This window comes from Sus scrofa, chromosome 16 (assembly GCF_000003025.6).
Source record: "Sus scrofa isolate TJ Tabasco breed Duroc chromosome 16, Sscrofa11.1, whole genome shotgun sequence".
NCBI lineage: Eukaryota > Metazoa > Chordata > Mammalia > Artiodactyla > Suidae > Sus > Sus scrofa.
Window position 1 is genome coordinate 22251786 of NC_010458.4, and position 19711 is coordinate 22271496.

Consider the following 19711-nt stretch of genomic DNA (forward strand, 5'->3'; position numbering starts at 1 on the left):
TGCTGGTGCCTTAGCAATAGAAAAAATAGGCATTAAGGGAAGTTCTGTTTATAATAAGCATTAGAAAAATAAAATTATGATATCCAACACAGATGTGATTTTTATGTAGTCAAGTAGAACTTATAAGTTAGGAGCATTGTTCTGGTCTGACTGAAGCTTACTGAATTTAGCAAGCCCTAGTACTTGCTTCATTCTCAAGATTAAAATAGAAAGGAGTAGTTTAGACAAGTCAGGAAGGTCCAACTTATTTAATTAATTACTTACTATTATTGATTACTTGTATCCAAGAATATTGCCACACTTATTGACAGTACCTCTATGAAACTCACCATTCCATGTCTTAGTTTTGTTTTTATATATTCATGTGTGAATTGTGTTTTTAAAGCAATTGCGTGGTTACTATTCATTCCCCAAAGTGAATCCAGGGAAATTCCTTTGCTCAACTCACCTTTTAGCTAATCAGAGGCAGGTATGCAGGGCAAGACTTTATCTTAATCAGAATAAGCTAGGTTGCAGTAGTAGGAGACAAATAGGAATGGTAAAAGGAAAATTTGAATTATACATACTCTGGAAGAGTGTTGGAATGAAAGAAAATATGGAGATGTCATTGATTGGAAGAAAGACTATAGGTATACCTCTTTTTATTGCACTTTGCTTTTACACTGCTTCTCAGATATCAGCTTTTGTACACATTTAATGTGGCACATTAAATTTTGTATACATTTAATGCTGTACGTCGGCAAGTCCGTCATTACCTTTTTTCCAGTAGCAGTTGCATACTTCATGTCTCTATGTCACATTTTATTATTAATTGCGGTATTACAAACTTTTCATTATTATTCTTGTTATAATGATCTCTAATCAGTGATTTTTGAAGCTGCTATTATAATTGTTTGAGGGCACCACTAAACACACCCATGTAAGACAGTGAACTAATTGATAAATTATGTTCTGGCAGTTCCCCTGTCTTCGGCCTCCCTATTTCCTGAGATACAACCATATTGAAATGAAGCCAGTTAATACCTCTACAATGACCTCTCCAGTGTTCTCGTGAAAGGAAAAGTCACATGTCTTTCATTTTAATCAAAAGCTAGAAATGCTTAAGCTTAGTGAGTAAGACACGTCAAAAGCCAAGATAAGCTAAAAGCTAGTTGTCTTGTCTCTAACAGCCAAGTTAGGAAAGGAAAAATTCTTGAAGGAAATGAAAAGTGCTACCCCAGTAAATACTTGAATGATAAGAAAGCAAAACAGCCTTACTTGCTGATATGGAGAAAGTTTTAGTGGTCCAGATAGAAGATCAAACCAGCCAGAACAATCTCTTAAGCCAAAGCCTAATCCAGAGCAAGGCCCTAACTCTCTTCAGTACTGTGAAGGCTGAGAGAGGTGGGGAAGCTGCAGAAGAAAAGATTGAAGCTAGCAGAGGCTGGTTCATGAGGCTTAGTTGTCTCCATAATGCAAGATGAAGCAGCAAGTGCTAATGTAGAAGCTGCAGCAAGTTATCTAGAAGATCTGACTAAAATAATTAATGACAGTGGCTATGCTAAACAAAAATTTTCAGTAGACAAAACAGGCTTCTATTGGAAGAAGATGCCATCTAGAACTTTCCTAGGTACAGAGAAGTCAATACCTGGCTTCAAAGTTTCAAAAAACAGGTTGGCTGTCTTGCTTGGAGCTAATGCAGATGATGCATTTAAGTGGCAGCCAGTGCTCATTGATCATTCTGAAAATCCTCGGGCCCTAAAGAGTTATGCTAAATCAACACTGCCTGTGTTCTATAAATGGAACAACAAATCTGAATGATTAGCACATTGGTTTACAACATGTTTTACTGAATATTTTAAGCCCACTTCTCAGACCCACTGCTCAGAAAAAAATACTCCTTTCAGTATATTGCTGCTTATTGATAATGCATCTGGTCACTGAAGAGCCCTGATAAGTGATGTACAATAAAATTATTATTATTATTAACAACTTTTTTAGGGCAGTACCTGCAGCATATGGAGGTTCCCAGGCTAGAGATCGAATCAGAGCTACAGCTGCCAGCCTATGTCACAGCCACAGCAGTGCAGTATCTGAGCCGCATTTGCAGCCTGCACCACGGCTCACAGCAACACCGAATCCCCAACCCACTGAGCAAAGACAGGGATTGAACCCATATCCTTATGGATACTAGTCAGATTCATTTCCACTGCACTACTTTGAGAACTCCTAAATTAATGTTGTTTTCATGCTTGCTAACTCAGCATCCATTCTGCAGCCCATGGATCAAGGAATCATTTCGACTTTTGAGTCTATTTAGGAAATACACTTTCTTAAGCCTGTAGCTGCCATAGATAGTGTTGGGGTTCTTTTTGGGTTTGGTTTGGTTGGGGTTTGGTTTTGTTTTTTGTTTTTGTTTTTTTCTCTTATTGTTTTTGGTCTTTTTAGGGCTGTATTTGCTGTATATGGAGGTTCCCAGGCTAGGGATTGAATTGGAGCTGTAGCTGCCAGTCTATACCACAGCTACAGCAGGATGCAAGCCACATCTGCAACCTACACCATAGCTCGCAGCAATGCCAAATCTCCAACTCATTGAGCATGGCCAGAGATCAAACCCACATCCTCATGGATATTAGTTGGGTTTGTTATCACTGAACCATGACGGGAACTCCTGATAGTGATTTTTCTGATGGATCTGGACAAAGTACATTGAAAAAACCTTCTGGAAATGATTCGCCATTCTAGATGCCATTAAGAACATTCATGATTCATAGGAAGATGTCAAAATATCAGCATTAACAAGAGTTTGGCAGAAGTTGATTCCAATTCTCATAGATGACTTGGGAGGGGTTCAAGACTTCAATGAAGGAAGTTAGAATTAGCAAGAGAACTGGAATTAGAAGTGGAGGAGCCTGAAGATATGACTGAATTACTGCAATCTCCTGATAAAATTTGAACAGATAAGGAGTTGCTTCTTGTGGATGAGTAAAGTTGTTTCTTGAGGTAGGATCTACTCGTGGTTAAAATGCTGTGAAGAGTGCTAAAATGACAGCAAAGGATTCGGAATATTATGTAAATTACTTGATAAAGTAGCAGCAAGGTTTGAGAGAATTCAGTCAGTTTTGAAAGAAGTTCTACTGTGAATCAAATGCTATTAAACAGCATTGCCTGCTACAGAGGTATCATTCATGAAAGAGTCAATCAGCACACCAGATATCATTGCCAATGCAACCAACTTCATTGTTACTTTAAGAAATAGCCATAACCACCCTAACCTTCAGCAACCATCATTCCGATCAGTTAGTAGCCACCAACATTGAGGCAAGACCCTTGACTAGCAAAGAGATTACAACCTCACTGAAGGCTCAAGTGATGGTTAGCATTTTTTAGCATTTAAGTATTTTTAAATTAAGGTATATACATTGGGTTTTCAGACATAATGCTACTGCAGCACTTAATAGACTACAGTATATTATAAACATAACTCTTTATATGCACTGGGAAACCACAAAAAAAATTCGCTCAACTTCCTTTATTGCAGTATTTGGTTTATTGTGGTGGTCTGGAACTGAATCTGCAATATCTCCAAGGTGTGCCTGTAATCAGATAAGAGCATTAAGTATATGATAATGTGAGATATAAGATTGAATAAAGGAAGTCTTCCAAGGCTATTTATACTGTATTTTTGTGACATATCCCTAATAAGAAACTTTTGAATATTCACCTTTTTGTCACATAATTTGTTTTATACTATTTATGCTTATTTTTAGTCTCATTTATAAAAACATAAACTAGTATAGAAATTGATTTATTGGAGTTCCCGTCGTGGCGCAGTGGTTAACGAATCCGACTAGGAACCATGAGGTGGCGGGTTCGGTCCCTGCCCTTGCTCAGTGGGTTAATGATCCGGCGTTGCCGTGAGCTGTGGTGTAGGTTGCAGACACGGCTCGGATCCCACGTTGCTGTGGCTCTGGCGTAGGCCGGTGGCTACAGCTCCGATTCAACCCCTAGCCTGGGAACCTCCATATGCCACGGGAGCGGCCCAAGAAATAGCAACAACAATGACAAAAGACAAAAAGACAATAAATAAATAAATAAATAAATTTTTTAAAAAAAGAAATTGATTTATTGCATGATATTTTTTCTAAGCATTTTCCCGATGATATTTGGCTTTAAATTTTTTAAAGGTGATTTTTGATTGCTAAATGTAAATGTGAGTCACACATATGGAGAAAATTTAATAATATGCAAATCACTTGATCCATAGTTTTTTGGGGACTTTGAGAGAATCAGAAAGGACTGTTAGAACTTCATTTGTCCCCTTTACTTGTAAAGCCATTGCTTCCAAACTAGTAATTCCAGCTTGTCATAGTGATAATTGTTAATTTAGGGGAAAAATATTTTTTAACTCCCATCTTATGGAGTCTTGTCGCTTTCTCTCTCCTCTAAAAAAATTAGCAATAGTAGTTATAGTAATTAAATTATTAAGCCATAGAATATACGATTTAGAGCTGAATTTGAGTTGGGAGAGAAAAATTATAAATTGAAATTTTGACTACATATAAAAGAACATACACTGTTAAATTAGTGGTTGACTTTGAGATGATTTTTGAGCTCTTATCTCATTCAACCATTGTCTGAGAGCTAGAATCCTTTCTGTAGTTCCTGGAAAGTGAACAGGTAGCTTCTGTTTGAATATTTCTGATTAAAGGCACTTTTCATACCAGCAGCAGGAAATGAAATTTGGGAAAGTAATGTGATGCTTGAAGCTCTGCAAAATATTGACTATACATATCATAAGAAAAAGGTCAGAGTTAATCATAGATAATCATAATTGTCTTTGATTTTAGATGGGCTAAATAACTGAATTTGTCTGCATATCCTGTAAAACAAAATGCCATTTATGTACAGTTGAAGGAACAATGTCTAATTTGAAAAGAAATATGAGAATCTGAAAGCTATCCTCACACATTCATTCATTAATAAAAATATTCATTTAATCTTTATGGCAAAGATTTATTGTGGAAGAAAGAATAGGAACATTTTGTTTTGTGTTAAAAGACTTTCAAATGATAATTTTAATACCTCAGACTTTGGACCCCTGAATAACTTTTTAAACTATAGATCTGAATCACAATGAAATAAATAGTCTTGTGAAATTAAGGGTAGCAAATGTGTGTAATAAAGTATTCCATGTAATAGAAAAAAAATCCAAAGGCCTATTGTAGACAGAAGTGTGTGGTATTTGGTAAGGGGTTAGATAAATTTCCTTCAGAAAGTTCTCTTCAATTCTAAGACTAAATGATAGGACAGAACTAAACAAGTAAAAATTTTTAAAAGTAATTAAATCTCCTCTTCTGGTCCTGGATTAGTTATATGTAAAAGAATCATTTGGCAAATTGATTATACTTGAACTTTATATTTTCCATATTTTGCTCTTCAAAATGAGGGTGTTGGTCAAAAGAAAAGAACGAAGAATTTCTGAGGGTTCAGGGAAAATGATTGACTTAAATCATTTAAAGAATGCTTTACTATTAGAGGAAAATAACGTGTTTACCATTTTTGTGTGTTGTGTAGGAATGATGATGTCTCAGTATAAACTTTCTCAGAATTCCATGCACAGTAGTCCTGCATCTTCCAATTATCAGCAAACCACTATCTCACATAGTCCCTCCAGGTAATATATTAAGTATTGTTTTCTCTGGTGAACATGCTTGGAAATAGTGTATACATAAATTTACATAATGGTGAAATACATATGGTTAAAAAGTTGAAGTGTTTAGCCTTAAATAGTAACCCGCATGAATATTTGCCTTAAAATGTAGAAATGTTCTTATATACTAATTGAAATATATATCTTAGTAACTTAATTTCATGTAAAAAGAAGGATGTGTTGAGAGTTTCCGTTGTTATGCAGTAGAAACGAACCCTACTAGCCTCCATGAGGATGGGGGTTCAATCCTTGGCCTTGCTCAGTAGGTTAAGGATCTGGCATTGCCATGAGCTGTGGTGTAAGTTGCAGATGGGACTCTGATCCTGTGTTGCTATGGCTGTGGCGTAGGCTGGCAGCTGTAGCTCCAATTTGATCCCTAGCCTGGGAACTTCCATATGCCTTAGGTGGGGCCCTAAAAAGCAAAAAAAAAAAAAAAAAAAGAAGAAGAAGAAAGAAAGAAAGGATGTGTTAAAAACAAGTGTGTTTGAGATAAATAAGAAACTTCATGGAGTAGAATTTAGGGAGCATGTAAAATAAATGAATTACTCCAGTTTTTACAAACTGCTTTAGTGTAACACTTAGATTACAAAGTATGAATGACTTTTGTATGTTATCTTTTTCAGAATTTTTCTGTTTTCATAAATTTTATTTAACATAAATTAAAGTTTGGGGAATTTTATGACAGTAAAATGTCAGGGAATATCATATTTATCCCATTTCCTGATATTCTTTGGATTTTGGATTTTAGCCGGTTTGTGCCACCACAGACAAGCTCTGGGAACAGATTTATGCCACAACAAAATAGCCCAGTGCCTAGCCCATATGCCCCACAAAGCCCTGCAGGATACATGCCATATTCCCATCCTTCAAGTTATACAACACATCCACAGATGCAGCAAGGTAAGAAAGTTGGTTGTTTATTTATAAGAAATGCCTATGGTTCCAAGAAAATTAATTTTTTTCTTTTATGAATTTTAAAATATACATACTATACTGTATACTTTTTTGTCAGTAAACATTTCTTTTAAGATATGACATATCATTAAAAACATTTATTATTTGGAAATTCATTATTTGGGAAGTAAAAGATCAGTGTAACTTGGCTGTTTGGATTAGTTTATTGTACAACTGAGTGTCTCTAGTTATGAAATTAGAAACCACTTTAATTGGGCTTCTTACAGTAGCACTAAGTCAAAGATGAATTACATTTTAATTAGTAAAGTATACATAGTGTAAAATTTTTAATATGAAGTAGATATTGTACAAGTAAGAGGAAAATTAATAATCTTAGATATAATTTTTTTCTGGAATTAGATTACTAGTTTTCACTTGAAGTCAATTGTTGTAATATGATGTCTTTTAAAGATCATATTGCTTTGGGGTATATATTATGGCTACTGAGTAATTTATTTACTAGTATAAATTTACTTGTACTTTTTTGGAGAAGTTTTGAAAAGTACAAAAGATAATATAATAAACATCTATGTTTCTGTCCCCCATAATTAACAGCAAATTTTTAACACAGTCAGTCATTAGTTCCTATTTGTATTCTTGGTTTTATATTATGCATGGAGTCTAAACATCCTTTACTTATAAACTTTTTATCTTATAAACTTTTAACCTAGTATCCTCTGTTTAAACAGCCAACTTCTGGTCTCCCAAAGCTAGATAATGAGATACTAGATTGAGCCTGTTTCATGTTGTAACTCAAAGGAAAACATGGAGGCAAATCACACATTTGGAATAAACACCTCCAAAATTATAGAATTTTAGTGTGAGAACTGAACAGAAGTATGCATGTGTATAGGCTCTTGATACTTGTGAAATATTTAGTATTCAAGAGTTGGAGTTCCCATTGTGGCGCAGTGGTTAACAAATCCAACTAGGAACCATGAGGTTGCGGGATCGGTCCCTGCCCTTGTTCAGTGGGTTAACGATCTGGCGTTGCCGTGAGCTGTGGTGTAGGTTGCAGATGTGGCTCAGATACCGGGTTGCTGTGGCTCTGGCGTAGGCCGGAGGCTTCGGCTCCGATTCGACCCCTAGCCTGGGAACGTCCATATGCCACGGGAGCGGCCCAATAGCAAAAAGACAAAAAAAAAAAAAAGAGTTATGAGGAACATTTTTAATGTAATTAATAAGAGGAAAAATGTTGAAAGGATGTATTTGTATCGTAGGGAAAAGTCCACATACACATAAATATGTGTAGGAAAAAACATACGTTTTTACTCTAAATACTGTTATTTTATAACAAGATAAACCCTGCTTTTTCGAAAGAATAAGTGGAAGTCACAGAATCAAAAGAAAAATGTAGTTGAGGGCCTCTTTAGTAATGAGTCATTTCTTGGAAATTCTCAGATACTTGAGAGATCAAAAATAATACTCAGGTAGTAATTAGCCCCACACAGATATTAAAGTTATTATGAATAAGAAAATTTAATGTGGTAAGGAAGAAATGGATAAGTAAATGGGACAGAATGTGTTCCAGATATAAGACAAATGTTTGTGGGAATTTAGAGTTTGCAAAAGGTAGCATTTAAAAATACTTTTTAACTGTCAAAAAAGTTGTAAGAATAGCGCAGTAAACCACTTCCCTAAGAATTGTCCTGTCTCTTTGCCCTTAAATACATCTGCTAAGAAGTCATTTCCAGTTCTCCTTTCTAAACACCAAGTATAATAATTTACCCATACCAAAATTAAGAACAGTTATGTGTTATCATCTGATGTCCAGTTAATTCAGTTTTCACAGTTTCCCCAAAGATGCCTTTCATAACCTTTTTTCCCCCATTTATGATTTAATCTAGTTTCTCACATGTTGCATTTGTTTTTTAACATCTGTTTTGGCTCTTTTAACCTAAAAGCAGTCCCTTAGCCTTTCACCATGACAGTAATTTTTGGTTTTTTAGAGGAGTCTATGCTACTTCAGTTGTAGAATATTCTATTATCTAGACTTCCCTGTTTCCTTATTGTGTTGTTTAATGTGCTTGTACATTTTCTGTGTTTCCTACCAACTGGATGTAATCTTTAAAGGCTTTATTTATTTATTTTTTCAAGAGTACTAAATAAGTAATGTACACTTCAAATTGATCACATCAGAAGGCATATAATGGCAAGTGAATTCATTATTAGTGATATCTAGGTGATGATGTAAACACTTCATGTATTCATTGTAGAAATACATAGTTTTTCCTTTGGAATTAGAAGGAATCTGTCAGGTGATGCTTTGAGGTCTGTTTCATATTAATCTTTACCCTGAAGTGTTTAGCATCCAATAATGATTTTTATTTTATCGGCTTTTACACTGGTCACTGAAAAATGGTGATTTTCCAGTTCTGTCATTCTGAAGACAGTATTTTGAATCAGTATGTAATGGATTGTTTATTAAGTCACGTTGGATTGGTTGGCGAGGCATTTTGAAATTTTTAGTTGGATTCCTACATCATCTAGCACAAAAATGTTCTCAATGGCTGGACTATATGTTTGTGTGTATTATAAGTCATAAAATTAAAAGAAGACGACATAGGGTGAATTGTCAGTAATCTTAGGGTCGAGAAAGACCTTATTTCTAAGCAGGCCTGGATTCTAGAAGTGGGGAAAAAAACGTTAATTATAAATTTATGTGTAAGAGGATAGAACAAATAAGGACAAATAAATTTAGAGAAAGAAACATTTTCAGAATTTATTACAAAGTATGAATTTTAAATATATCAAGATTGGAGTATCCTTGTGGGTTAAAGATTCGGTGTTGTTACACATTGGCTCCAGTTGCTACTGTGGTGTGGCTTCAGCCCCTGGCCTGAGAACTTCGACTTGCTGTGGGCATGGCCAAAAAAATAAATAAATAAAAATATGAAGTAAACAGACAGTTTACTGAGAGAAAAGCAGATTGGATACAGAAAGGTTTAATATATATATGTGAAAATATGGTTAACCTGGCTCACAATTAAAGAGTGCAGATCAAACTGAAATAAAATTTTATGTCTGTCAGATTAGTGAACATTTTATAGTGTGCAAGGAAATTTGAACTTCATACAGTCTTCATAGAAATATAAATTTTAAAGAGGAGTTTGACAGTATCTATTTCAATTTAAAATGCGTACACCTCCCTCAGTCGTTCAAAAGCTTTCTCCCTGATAAGTGGAAGAGGGACACACTTAGACAGTTTTATCTTAAGTTCTACCAAGAATTCATGGAAAAGATATTCTAATTTTATACAGATTAAAGACATTTGAAAAAAATGAAACTATAAAACTTTTGAAGGAAAATATTGGAGAGTATTTTTTTATTTTGTATTAAGGAGGGAACCTGAATGTCCAAGACACATGCTTGGCTTCACTATTAATTTAGGAAATTCAAATTAAAGTGGCAATCAGAGACATTTCCCATCTTCAGATTGAAAAAAGTCATTCACAAGGATATAGAGCAGTAAGGACACTTATAGGATACAGTAGAGTACAAATGGACCTAAATAATTTGGAAAACTGTTTTTTAATATTTAGTAAGGTTTGAAAACAGGACTGTCCAGCAGTTTCACTCCTAGACACATTCATTTTAAAAAGTCATGTACAAGAATACAAATTACAGCATTTTTTTAACTCAGTGAATTTTATTACATTTATAGGTGTATAGCAATCATCACAACCCAGACAGCATTGTTTTTTATAGCAAAAATTTTGAAGTAGTCTATGCCACTAACGTAAGGATGGAGAAATTATGTACATTATACAGCAGAATATATATATGTAATTATTTAAAATAAATTAATTTAAAATGACATATGTAAAAATGGATACATTTCAACATGATATTGAATTAAAAGCATGTTATAGGAGTTCCTGTAATGAACCTGACTAGTATCCATGAGGACTAGGGTTCGATCCTGGCCTCCTTCAGGGGGTTTAGGATCTGGTATTGCCGTGAGCTGTGCTATAGGTCACAGATGCAGCTCTGATCCCCTCTTGCTCTGGCTATGGTGTAGTACGGCAACTACAGCTCCAATTCGACCCCTAACCTGGGAGGTTCCATATGCCGTGGGTGTAGCCCTAAAAAGACCAAAAAAAGGGGGGCAAGTTATAGAAGGAAATTATATATATGTACCATTATATATATGTACCATTTATACAAATTATATATATGTACCATACCATTTCCATATGCCGTGGGTGTAGCCCTAAAAAGACCCAAAAAAGGGGGGCAAGTTATAGAAGGAAATTATATATATGTACCATTTATACCATTTATATATGTACATAAAGTTATAATATGCAAAACCGTGCTATGTGTTATTTAGGGATATATTTGTTGATACCAAATGTATAAAGATATTCATAGGTAGAGTGGACTCTAAATCCAATATAGTGATTACTTTTCGAGAATAAGGGAAAGGAAATAGAGGAGTATGCAGATAGGTGGAGAGCTTCAACCTTCTCTAATGTCTTGTTTTCAAAAATCAATCTGAATGACATGTGGCACAATGTTAAGGTTTGTTCAAGCTCTGGATAATCAGCACATTATGTTACTCTCTATAATTTCTGTATGTTAAAATATTATTTGTGAACTATTATTTATTGTCTTCTAAGAATTTTAACAGTTTATTTTTATAAAGCTTTTTAAAAAAATTCTTATTAATTTCAGCATCGGTATCAAGTCCCATTGTTGCAGGTGGTTTGAGAAACCTACATGATAATAAAGTTTCTGGTTCGTTGTCTGGCAATTCTGCTAATCATCATGCTGATAATCCTAGACATGGCTCAAGTGACGACTACCTACACATGGTGCACAGGCTAAGTAGTGACGTATGTAATGTATTAGTTATCATTAAGGTAATAAAATAGTTGTCTCATAACCTAGTATCTATATTCTAACAATTTAAAGGATGCCTACCATTTATCGAGGATTATACTAGGTCTGAGAATCTAGCTATGAATAGTATGGTTTCTATACCCACAGAGCTTAATCTAGAGCAAGGTTGGTAAACTGGCCAGTAAACATACACAAACTAAGACTGACTTTCATATTGGTAAAGAGTTTAAGAGAACATCAACAGTAAAGAACATTATGTAACAGAAACTGTATATGACCCATAAAGCCTAAAATGTGAATTATCTGTCCCTTTACAGAAAAAGTTTACCAACCTCTGGTCTAAAGGTCATTTGTGAAATATACTTCATTTTAAAATATTTGCTCACATAAAAATGTTCTCTTAAATAATGAGCCTTTATTTCTTAGTACTTATCTTTTTCTAAGACTTGTATGAAACTTTTTTTCCCTGAAATTTAATGGTGCTTTAATGCTATTGAAATATTCCACATACTGGAAGTTTGTCTTATTATTGGCTTGGTGGTATTATCATATAAGTTACATTTACCTAAGTTTAACGAAGATGACATTGGACTCTGCCTTCAAGACATTTATGTTTACAGCCCAGTAGGATGTTCAGAGCTCCTTTTGTACAAAATAGCATACAAAAATGGAGCATACTAGTAATAACCAGTTTTTTTATTCATTGCCATGCTTAGGCTGTTGATTCTTTTGGATACAATTTCAATTCTTCTAAGATATACCATGAAGAAAACAGGAAAGTGCAGAAGAATTATGCTTTTGAAATACCAACACTTTACCTGTCAGTAATTTATGTCTTTTATTGGTTCTCTTAAAGATTTCTATAAAGCCTCTTCTGTCATTCAAGCTGTGTTATATTCTGTTTCTAGGATGGAGATTCTTCAACAATGAGGAATGCTGCATCTTTTCCCTTGAGGTCTCCACAGCCAGTGTGTTCCCCTGCTGGAAGTGATGGAACTCCAAAAGGTATTGAAGTAATTTTAGTTTCCTTCCGTGTTTCATATTTCATGTTGAGTAAAGAACCCAAACTTGGAGTTCCGTCATGGCTCAGCAGTAACGAATCCTGCTAGTATCCACGAGGATGCCGGTTCAATCCCTGGCCTTGCTCAGTGGGTTAAGGGTCTGGCATTGCCATGAGCTGTGGTGCAGGTCACAGATGTGGCTCAGATCCCGTGTTGCTGTGGCTGTGGTGGAGGCCAGCACCTCTAGCTCTGATTAGACACCTAGCCTGGGAACTTCTATATGCGGCAGGTGCAGCCCTAAAAAAAAAAAAAAAAATAGAAATGAAAGAACCCAAACTTAATAATGCAGTTACCAAAAGTTACTCTCTATTGTTTTTCACTTGTCGTAGAAAAAAATAACCTGTACTTATTCAGTGTTTTCAGATATATACAGTATCATTCTTACTGATAATCCAATGGTCTCTTCAAATTGCCTCCTTTTTAATCTTTCTTAAATATTTGAAATTATTGATCAGCTTTCCCTAAACTTCATCCCTCCTAAACTTATTTCATATTAAATCTCCTAAAATCTTCCATTGCACTTTTTTCTTGACTGTTTTACTTAGTTTTGGTAGTAGCATTGATTATTACTGTTCACTTTTGTGAATAGGACTTCCAAATTAATGTCTTTTATCAAAGTCTCCAGTCCTGTCTCTAAAGTTATAATGTTTTATTTCCAGACAAAACTTCCTCATATCTAGCTGGTATTTCAAATTCATGTTCCAAATTGTTTTCATTGTTCATCTTGCCATTACTGTTTCTCTTAATGCTATTCCAGTCCTGAATTGTCCTAAAGTCTTCTCTTACTTCTTGGTCATTTATCAAGATCTGTCCTGTTCTGTGTTAATTATTTTACTAGATCTTTCCCCTTCCCCGCCCCCTTTTTGGCTATATCTGCAGCATACATAAGTTCCCTGGCCAGGTATCAAACCCAAGCCACTGCAATGACAATGCCAGACCCTTAACTCACTATGCCACAAAAGAACTCCTAAGTCTCTTAAATCTACTTTCATTCCTTCTTATTAAAATCCTATCAATTCTTCAACTTCAAAGTTAAATGGATGATCTTCTATGGATTCTCCCCTTATCTCCCCAAGCCATTAGTTTATATATATATTTTAATAACTTGGACTATCTTACAGTATGTTGTTTTCCTTCGAATTCCCAAAGAACCTTCCCTGATGTGGTCTTCTGTGTATAATAGAGTCACAAAATGGTGAATTTATGTCTCGATTGGAGCTATTTTTTAAAATAGTTAAAAAGTAAAGTCTGATAATTTGAATCATCAGAGCTTGTTCAAAGAGAATATTGTATCCACTTTGAAGAGTTAGCTTTTAATTGATTGTAACATAGCTGATAATAAATTTTATCTATCCATGAGAATTTCTAATTATGCCCATCTGAACAATGGGCTGGTCTGCCTCTTGTTGTAAAGATTTTTTTTCATAGATTTTGTTCCAGTTGTTTGGTCAGAGATATTCTTCATGAAATGGAAGTTGACCTTTTATGAGCCATTCTAATTCAATAATTAGAATTATGAGCCATTCTAATTCTATAATTCTATGAATTTTCAGAGATAAAAATACGGGGCTTCTGAAAGAGAGAACAATTTCCATAGTAACTCTGTAGTTTAGGTGTCAAAGTTAGGTACATATCTCACAAGTATTATCTGTGTGGGAAATATTCAGACTGGCAGAGAAGAGTAACAGTGGATAGCTGTTTGATCTAAATAACCAGCCCATTTTCAATCTTACTTTTGAGGATGGCTGGCTGGCTGGCTGGATAACTTCAGATATTAAGAGAAGAAACTTTACAACAAGTAACCTCATGAACACATTACTCATCATCAGCTTCTACTTCTGTTCGTGAGGTTGTTTTCCAACTGATTTTGAAGGTTGAATGCATCTTCAGTTAATCTGATTTGATTTTTAGATAAATTGTTGGAATTTATAATTTGTTCTAAAATATATACAGTTTGTCACATAAATTTTAAATACGGCAGCAATATGATGTATTACAATTCAAACATTAGATAAATCTGGGTTTAAATTTTTGGTTTGCTAGCTATATAATATTGGGAAATTTTCTTAACTGTAGTGGTGGTAATATTTGTCAAATAAGTTAAATGAATTGATGTATGTAGCACTTTGTAGAAGTTCTGACACAAACTAAATGAACCCAAAATGCTAGTTTGATTTCTTTTTTATTTTGCTTAGCTTTGTTTTGGGGTTTTTTTTTGAGTAGTTTCATTTCTTTTTAATGTCCCATATAAGTGCCATCTAAAAATACTATTTATGATAGAAATTCAAACTAAAATTTATAGTAAATTGCTGCAATAGCATCTTTATCATACTTAATCCAATAGATGTATTCTCTAAAAACTTTTATTTTTATATATCACACTTTAAATTTATTAACGCTGCTAATTAAAAGTACAGATTTATGTATCATGCAAAAACCACTTATGTATTGATGTATTTAAACACTTCAAGACAAGTCTAGGTTTAAATTCTTTCTATAAAGCATTTTTAGCTTAACTGATTTTTTTATAATTTCCTATGGGTTTTTAAACTTTATAGTCTAATTGACAAGAAATGTATATATGTATATATTATTCAGATACAATTATACTTTTATTTCTGAAGTATATCAATGCTGTATATATACTTTTATTTCTGAAGTATATCAATGAAGAAGTTTCCCATTTGATTAGCTTATTTTTAGCACTTCCTTATAGTGTTTGTTAGCTTAATGGGATTTAGGTTAAAATATTTTATTGAGCCTGAAAATTTGCTGGACTTGATATTTTCTAATAGAAGCATTAGCAAGCTGAAGAGAGTATGCGAATGTTATTAAGTAGAGGGAGAAAGCGAAGACCCCGTAAAGGTGTAGAACTATACTTTACCAATTTCTGAAGTAAGTGAAGACTCTGATCATTATAATTTTTCCCACTTCCTTTTTCTTACACTAGTAAGTATTCTTCTGAGTGTAGTGTCTATGATTAATTTTTTTTGTAATTTGGCAGACTTGCTCTTACTTTAAACACTCCAGTTTTCATAGATAATAAGTAAAAGAATAGAGATCATCATACCCCAAATATTTGTGTTACATCTTTAGAAACGATGAATGAACTCATGCTCTTTTCAAGCTAAGTATTAATGTTTTTTAGGCACAAAAATAGAAACAATACTGGTCTGAAAGATGGAGTATTCACTTCAATTCAAGCCTGGATGATCTACCAGCAAGCTTTTTAAAAGATCATGGGGCACATGTCTTCAGGCTTTCTTTTCGTATTTTGTAAAGAAGTAGCTGGGATGATATCATTTAATATTTTCCCTAGTAGTACTATATTGCCACTTATTTAATATGTCTATCACAGTGTATAAAAATGTGAAACTAGCACAACTGTTCATTCCTGTTGAATTGTTTTCCTAGGATCAAGACCACCTTTAATTCTACAGTCTCAGTCTCTACCTTGTTCATCACCTCGAGATGTTCCACCAGACATCTTGTTAGATTCTCCAGAAAGAAAACAAAAGAAGCAAAAGAAAATGAAATTAGGCAAGGATGAAAAAGACCAGAGTGAGAAAGCTGCAATGTATGATATCATTAGCTCTCCATCCAAGGACTCAACTAAACTTACGTTAAGACTTTCTCGTGTAAGGTCTTCAGATATGGACCAGCAAGAGGATATGCTTTCTGGTATGGAAAATAGCAATGTTTCAGAAAATGATATTCCTTTTAATGTGCAGTACCCAGGACAGACTTCAAAAACACCCATTACTCCACAGGATGTAAACCGCCCACTAAATGCTGCACAGTGTTTATCGCAGCAAGAACAAACAGCATTCCTTCCAGCAAATCAAGTGCCTGTTTTACAACAGAACACTTCAGTTGCTACGAAACAGCCCCAGACTTCTGTGGTACAGAACCAGCAACAGGTATCACAACAGGGACCTATATATGATGAAGTGGAATTGGATGCATTGGCTGAAATTGAGCGAATAGAGAGAGAATCAGCTATTGAAAGGGAGCGTTTTTCAAAAGAAGTTCAAGATAAAGGTAAAAGAGTCTTATTACTACTACTTCATACTCTGGGCAAATATGTAACTATAATTTCAAAAATGTTTTTTAAAATTACTCTTTTTTTCTCTTTATATTTCTTAATTTTTTATGCTTCTCCTCATAAATGTTTTTATTACTCCTTATGTTTTTATTACTAATGGTTCATTCCTCAGAAGTTAAATTCTTAAATTTTTTATCTAAAGCAACTAAGATTGCTAATTCTATGTAACAGATCTATCGCCTTTACATACCAATTGATTTTTATCTCTGTCTACTAAAACGAACATTAGCATTTCTATATTACATGTATTTTTCACAAGTGAATATATAGTTTTGCATCCTCACCTTTTTTTCTGCAAAAACAAGGTTATCTGCTTGTTTTGGAATTATTTTGAATCAGTACATTTAAGAAATGTCTGTGTGTATGTTTTTCATGCAATTAGATTTTTTCACTTGGTATCTGATCCTTAGAAATCATTTCTTAATGTGATTTTTTTTAATAAAAAAATAGGGAAGAATTTTGTTAATTTTACATAGCATATCTTAAGAATCAAGGATCTTTTGTTAGTGATTTCAGTTAGGTATTCCCTTTTGTCTGTCTAGTGTATTAGGATGGATTTTCAAAACACTTGTTCTGTGAGTTTATGGGCTTTTTGTGTGCTTTATTGAAAATTATAATCGAAGTAATTTAAGTTCTTGATTATTTGGTGAACATTATCTACAAAATCTCCTGAAAATTTTGACACAGACTAATGAATCAGTGATTGAATTTAGTAATTTATTTATGAATTTGATGTCTCTACTGCAGATGCCATATACATATTTGGCTTTCCAAACCAAAGCATATTTTATAATATCATCTTAGAGTTAAATATTCTGGATTGATTTATAGTTCTTACGGTTTCTTTTTGGTTATTTAAAAAATGAAACTTCTTGATATTGCATAGAGCTCATTTTTAAACATGATCTTGTTCATTATGTTTCAAGATCATTTCTAAATAATTGTTTTCTATACTAAGAAACATGCTGAAGATTCCCTGTCTATCATGATGGCTCTTTTTAATGATACTGGAAAATAGATTATATTCAGTAATTGTTGTGCTGCAGTGTTTGCCAAGTGCATAAATCACAGGTCTGTAAAGAGATTGCTGCAAGTCTTCATTTTATTGGCTAGGGACCTGTTTTTTGTTTTTGTTTTTTTTTTCCTAATTAGCAAATCATTGATGTTAAAAGATGAAATAAAGTGTTGCTTGTTCTATTTCTCTTTGCTTAGTAGTGTGGGATTCAGGAAATAACTCTTTGGGTTCCAAAGTGTATCTATTCCTCTAACCTCTTACAAAAGTATGTGCATGTCAAAAAAGATAGCAATATTATTCAGCTGTTTTTGATAATATTAACCTACCCCAAATTCCTGAATTCTGTTACTGTTTTGCAGAAAGCATATAAAATTGTAATTTCTTGGCCAAAAAATACTAGTTGCCTTGAGAGCTGAACTTTTTGCATAACATTTTAATCTACGTTTTGAAAAGTTCTTCAAAAAAAGTATAATTTTTTAATCGTTAAACAAAAACAGGAAATGGTGAACTTTTTTTGCCTCCTTTTCTGAACTTTTACGCCATCATATTTGTTGAAACCAAAATTTTTACTTTTAAAAACTGAATGGAAATAAGGATTATAAATAGGACTAATTGCATGTTAGCAAACTTATTTTAGTCTACTAACTTTGGGAGAATAAAACAAAATCAACCAATAGCATACTGTTTGTCCTGAAATTAGTTTTTTATAAATATGTATGTGTGTACATATATATACGTGTGTGTGTATTTATATATATTATAAAACTTTTAATTATCTAATCAGTTTTCTCTGTAATCTGTGATGGTATGACTATAACAAAGATCACTGAAAAGTTGAGTGAACAAAGTTGAAACTGTAAAGTTGACTTACAGAGGTATCTGGTGCTATGAGGATTTAAGTGAAAAGATGCTCATTGGAACTATTTGATTTTCAGTGTGATTTAGATGATTTTTCCCAAATTGGTTATGCTGATTTGGCTGACCTCATTTTAGTGCTGTCGTATTAACCTGTCTCTTGAAAGCCATGTTCTCACGGCTTTATTTGGAATTTAGGTACCGCTTAACACCTTTGATCTGAATCTTGTTGTTTTGTATTCAGTTTCTGTGTTGTGCGATGAGATAGTGTTTTATATATATAAGCAGTTCTCTTGACATTTTGTGAAGATTAAAGGTTTGGTATGTTGCTCTAAGTTTGTAGGCGAGATCATAACATAAAAGTAAAGTTTGCTGAAGTGGTAGTCGGCCCTTGAAAAAATGAAATGCTTCTTTGATATGAATTTATTATTAGTCACTACCACATTTTAGGACTAAATTTTAGATATTTACTGTATTCTAAGGTTTGGCATTGAGAACTTTTTAATCACTATTTTAGTGATGGTAGTAAGGATGCTCTAGGTTCTGAGCTTGTTCATTTGTTTTGAATGAATGAAGCATTCCCCTCAAAACTAGATCAAAACCTATACCTTGTAAATAAGATCAGAAAGTTCATCAAACATGATTTTTTGATAATTGGAGAATTCAGTAAAAGGAACACAATTTATGTGGGGTTTGGTATAACCTAATACACCTCTTTTCCACACATAGAAGACACCTTTCTGGCTGCTAGTTATTTATGTCCCTTTGGCCTGTTCTTTCTTCTTTGGATAGTTTTACATACACTGATAGGTTAACTCTGTGCAACCTAATGTTTTATAATGTTCTAAAGGATCTTCTTCTCAATCTTTTGCTCAAACTTTTAACATCTGTAATTACATAAATTAATTTTAAAAGGCAATTTATCTTTGCTTCTGGGATGAGCTACCAAAGACATTAATATCTCCATGTGCTGAAAATTCCTGCTTTCTCTTATTAAAGAGGGGGTTTCTTTGTTCATCTTTGCCTATTTCATCTTTTCCCAAGGTCCACTTTCCATGTTAGCAAGTATAAGGAATGGCCTAGCTTCACTAATTTTTTTATGATAAGATATTCTTGTACTATAGCCTTTATAAGAAATAAATTATTACCTATTTGCATTTGGAATAGGAGATTGGGATTTTGGA

The 19711-nt window shown here is 33.7% G+C and overlaps 1 protein-coding gene across 5 annotated transcripts in view; it reads left to right on the forward strand.

Moving 5' to 3' along the window:
* Positions 1–19711, forward strand: part of NIPBL (NIPBL, cohesin loading factor) — a 211919-nt gene that overhangs the window by 99331 nt on the left and 92877 nt on the right. For all 5 annotated transcript variants that reach the window (XM_013984737.2, XM_021076592.1, XM_021076593.1 and 2 more), the window contains 5 exons: positions 5557–5656; positions 6441–6592; positions 11324–11484; positions 12400–12496; positions 15967–16593. In XM_013984737.2, coding sequence (XP_013840191.2) covers positions 5557–5656; positions 6441–6592; positions 11324–11484; positions 12400–12496; positions 15967–16593 — 1137 coding nt within the window. The remainder of the gene's footprint in view (positions 1–5556; positions 5657–6440; positions 6593–11323; positions 11485–12399; positions 12497–15966; positions 16594–19711) is intronic.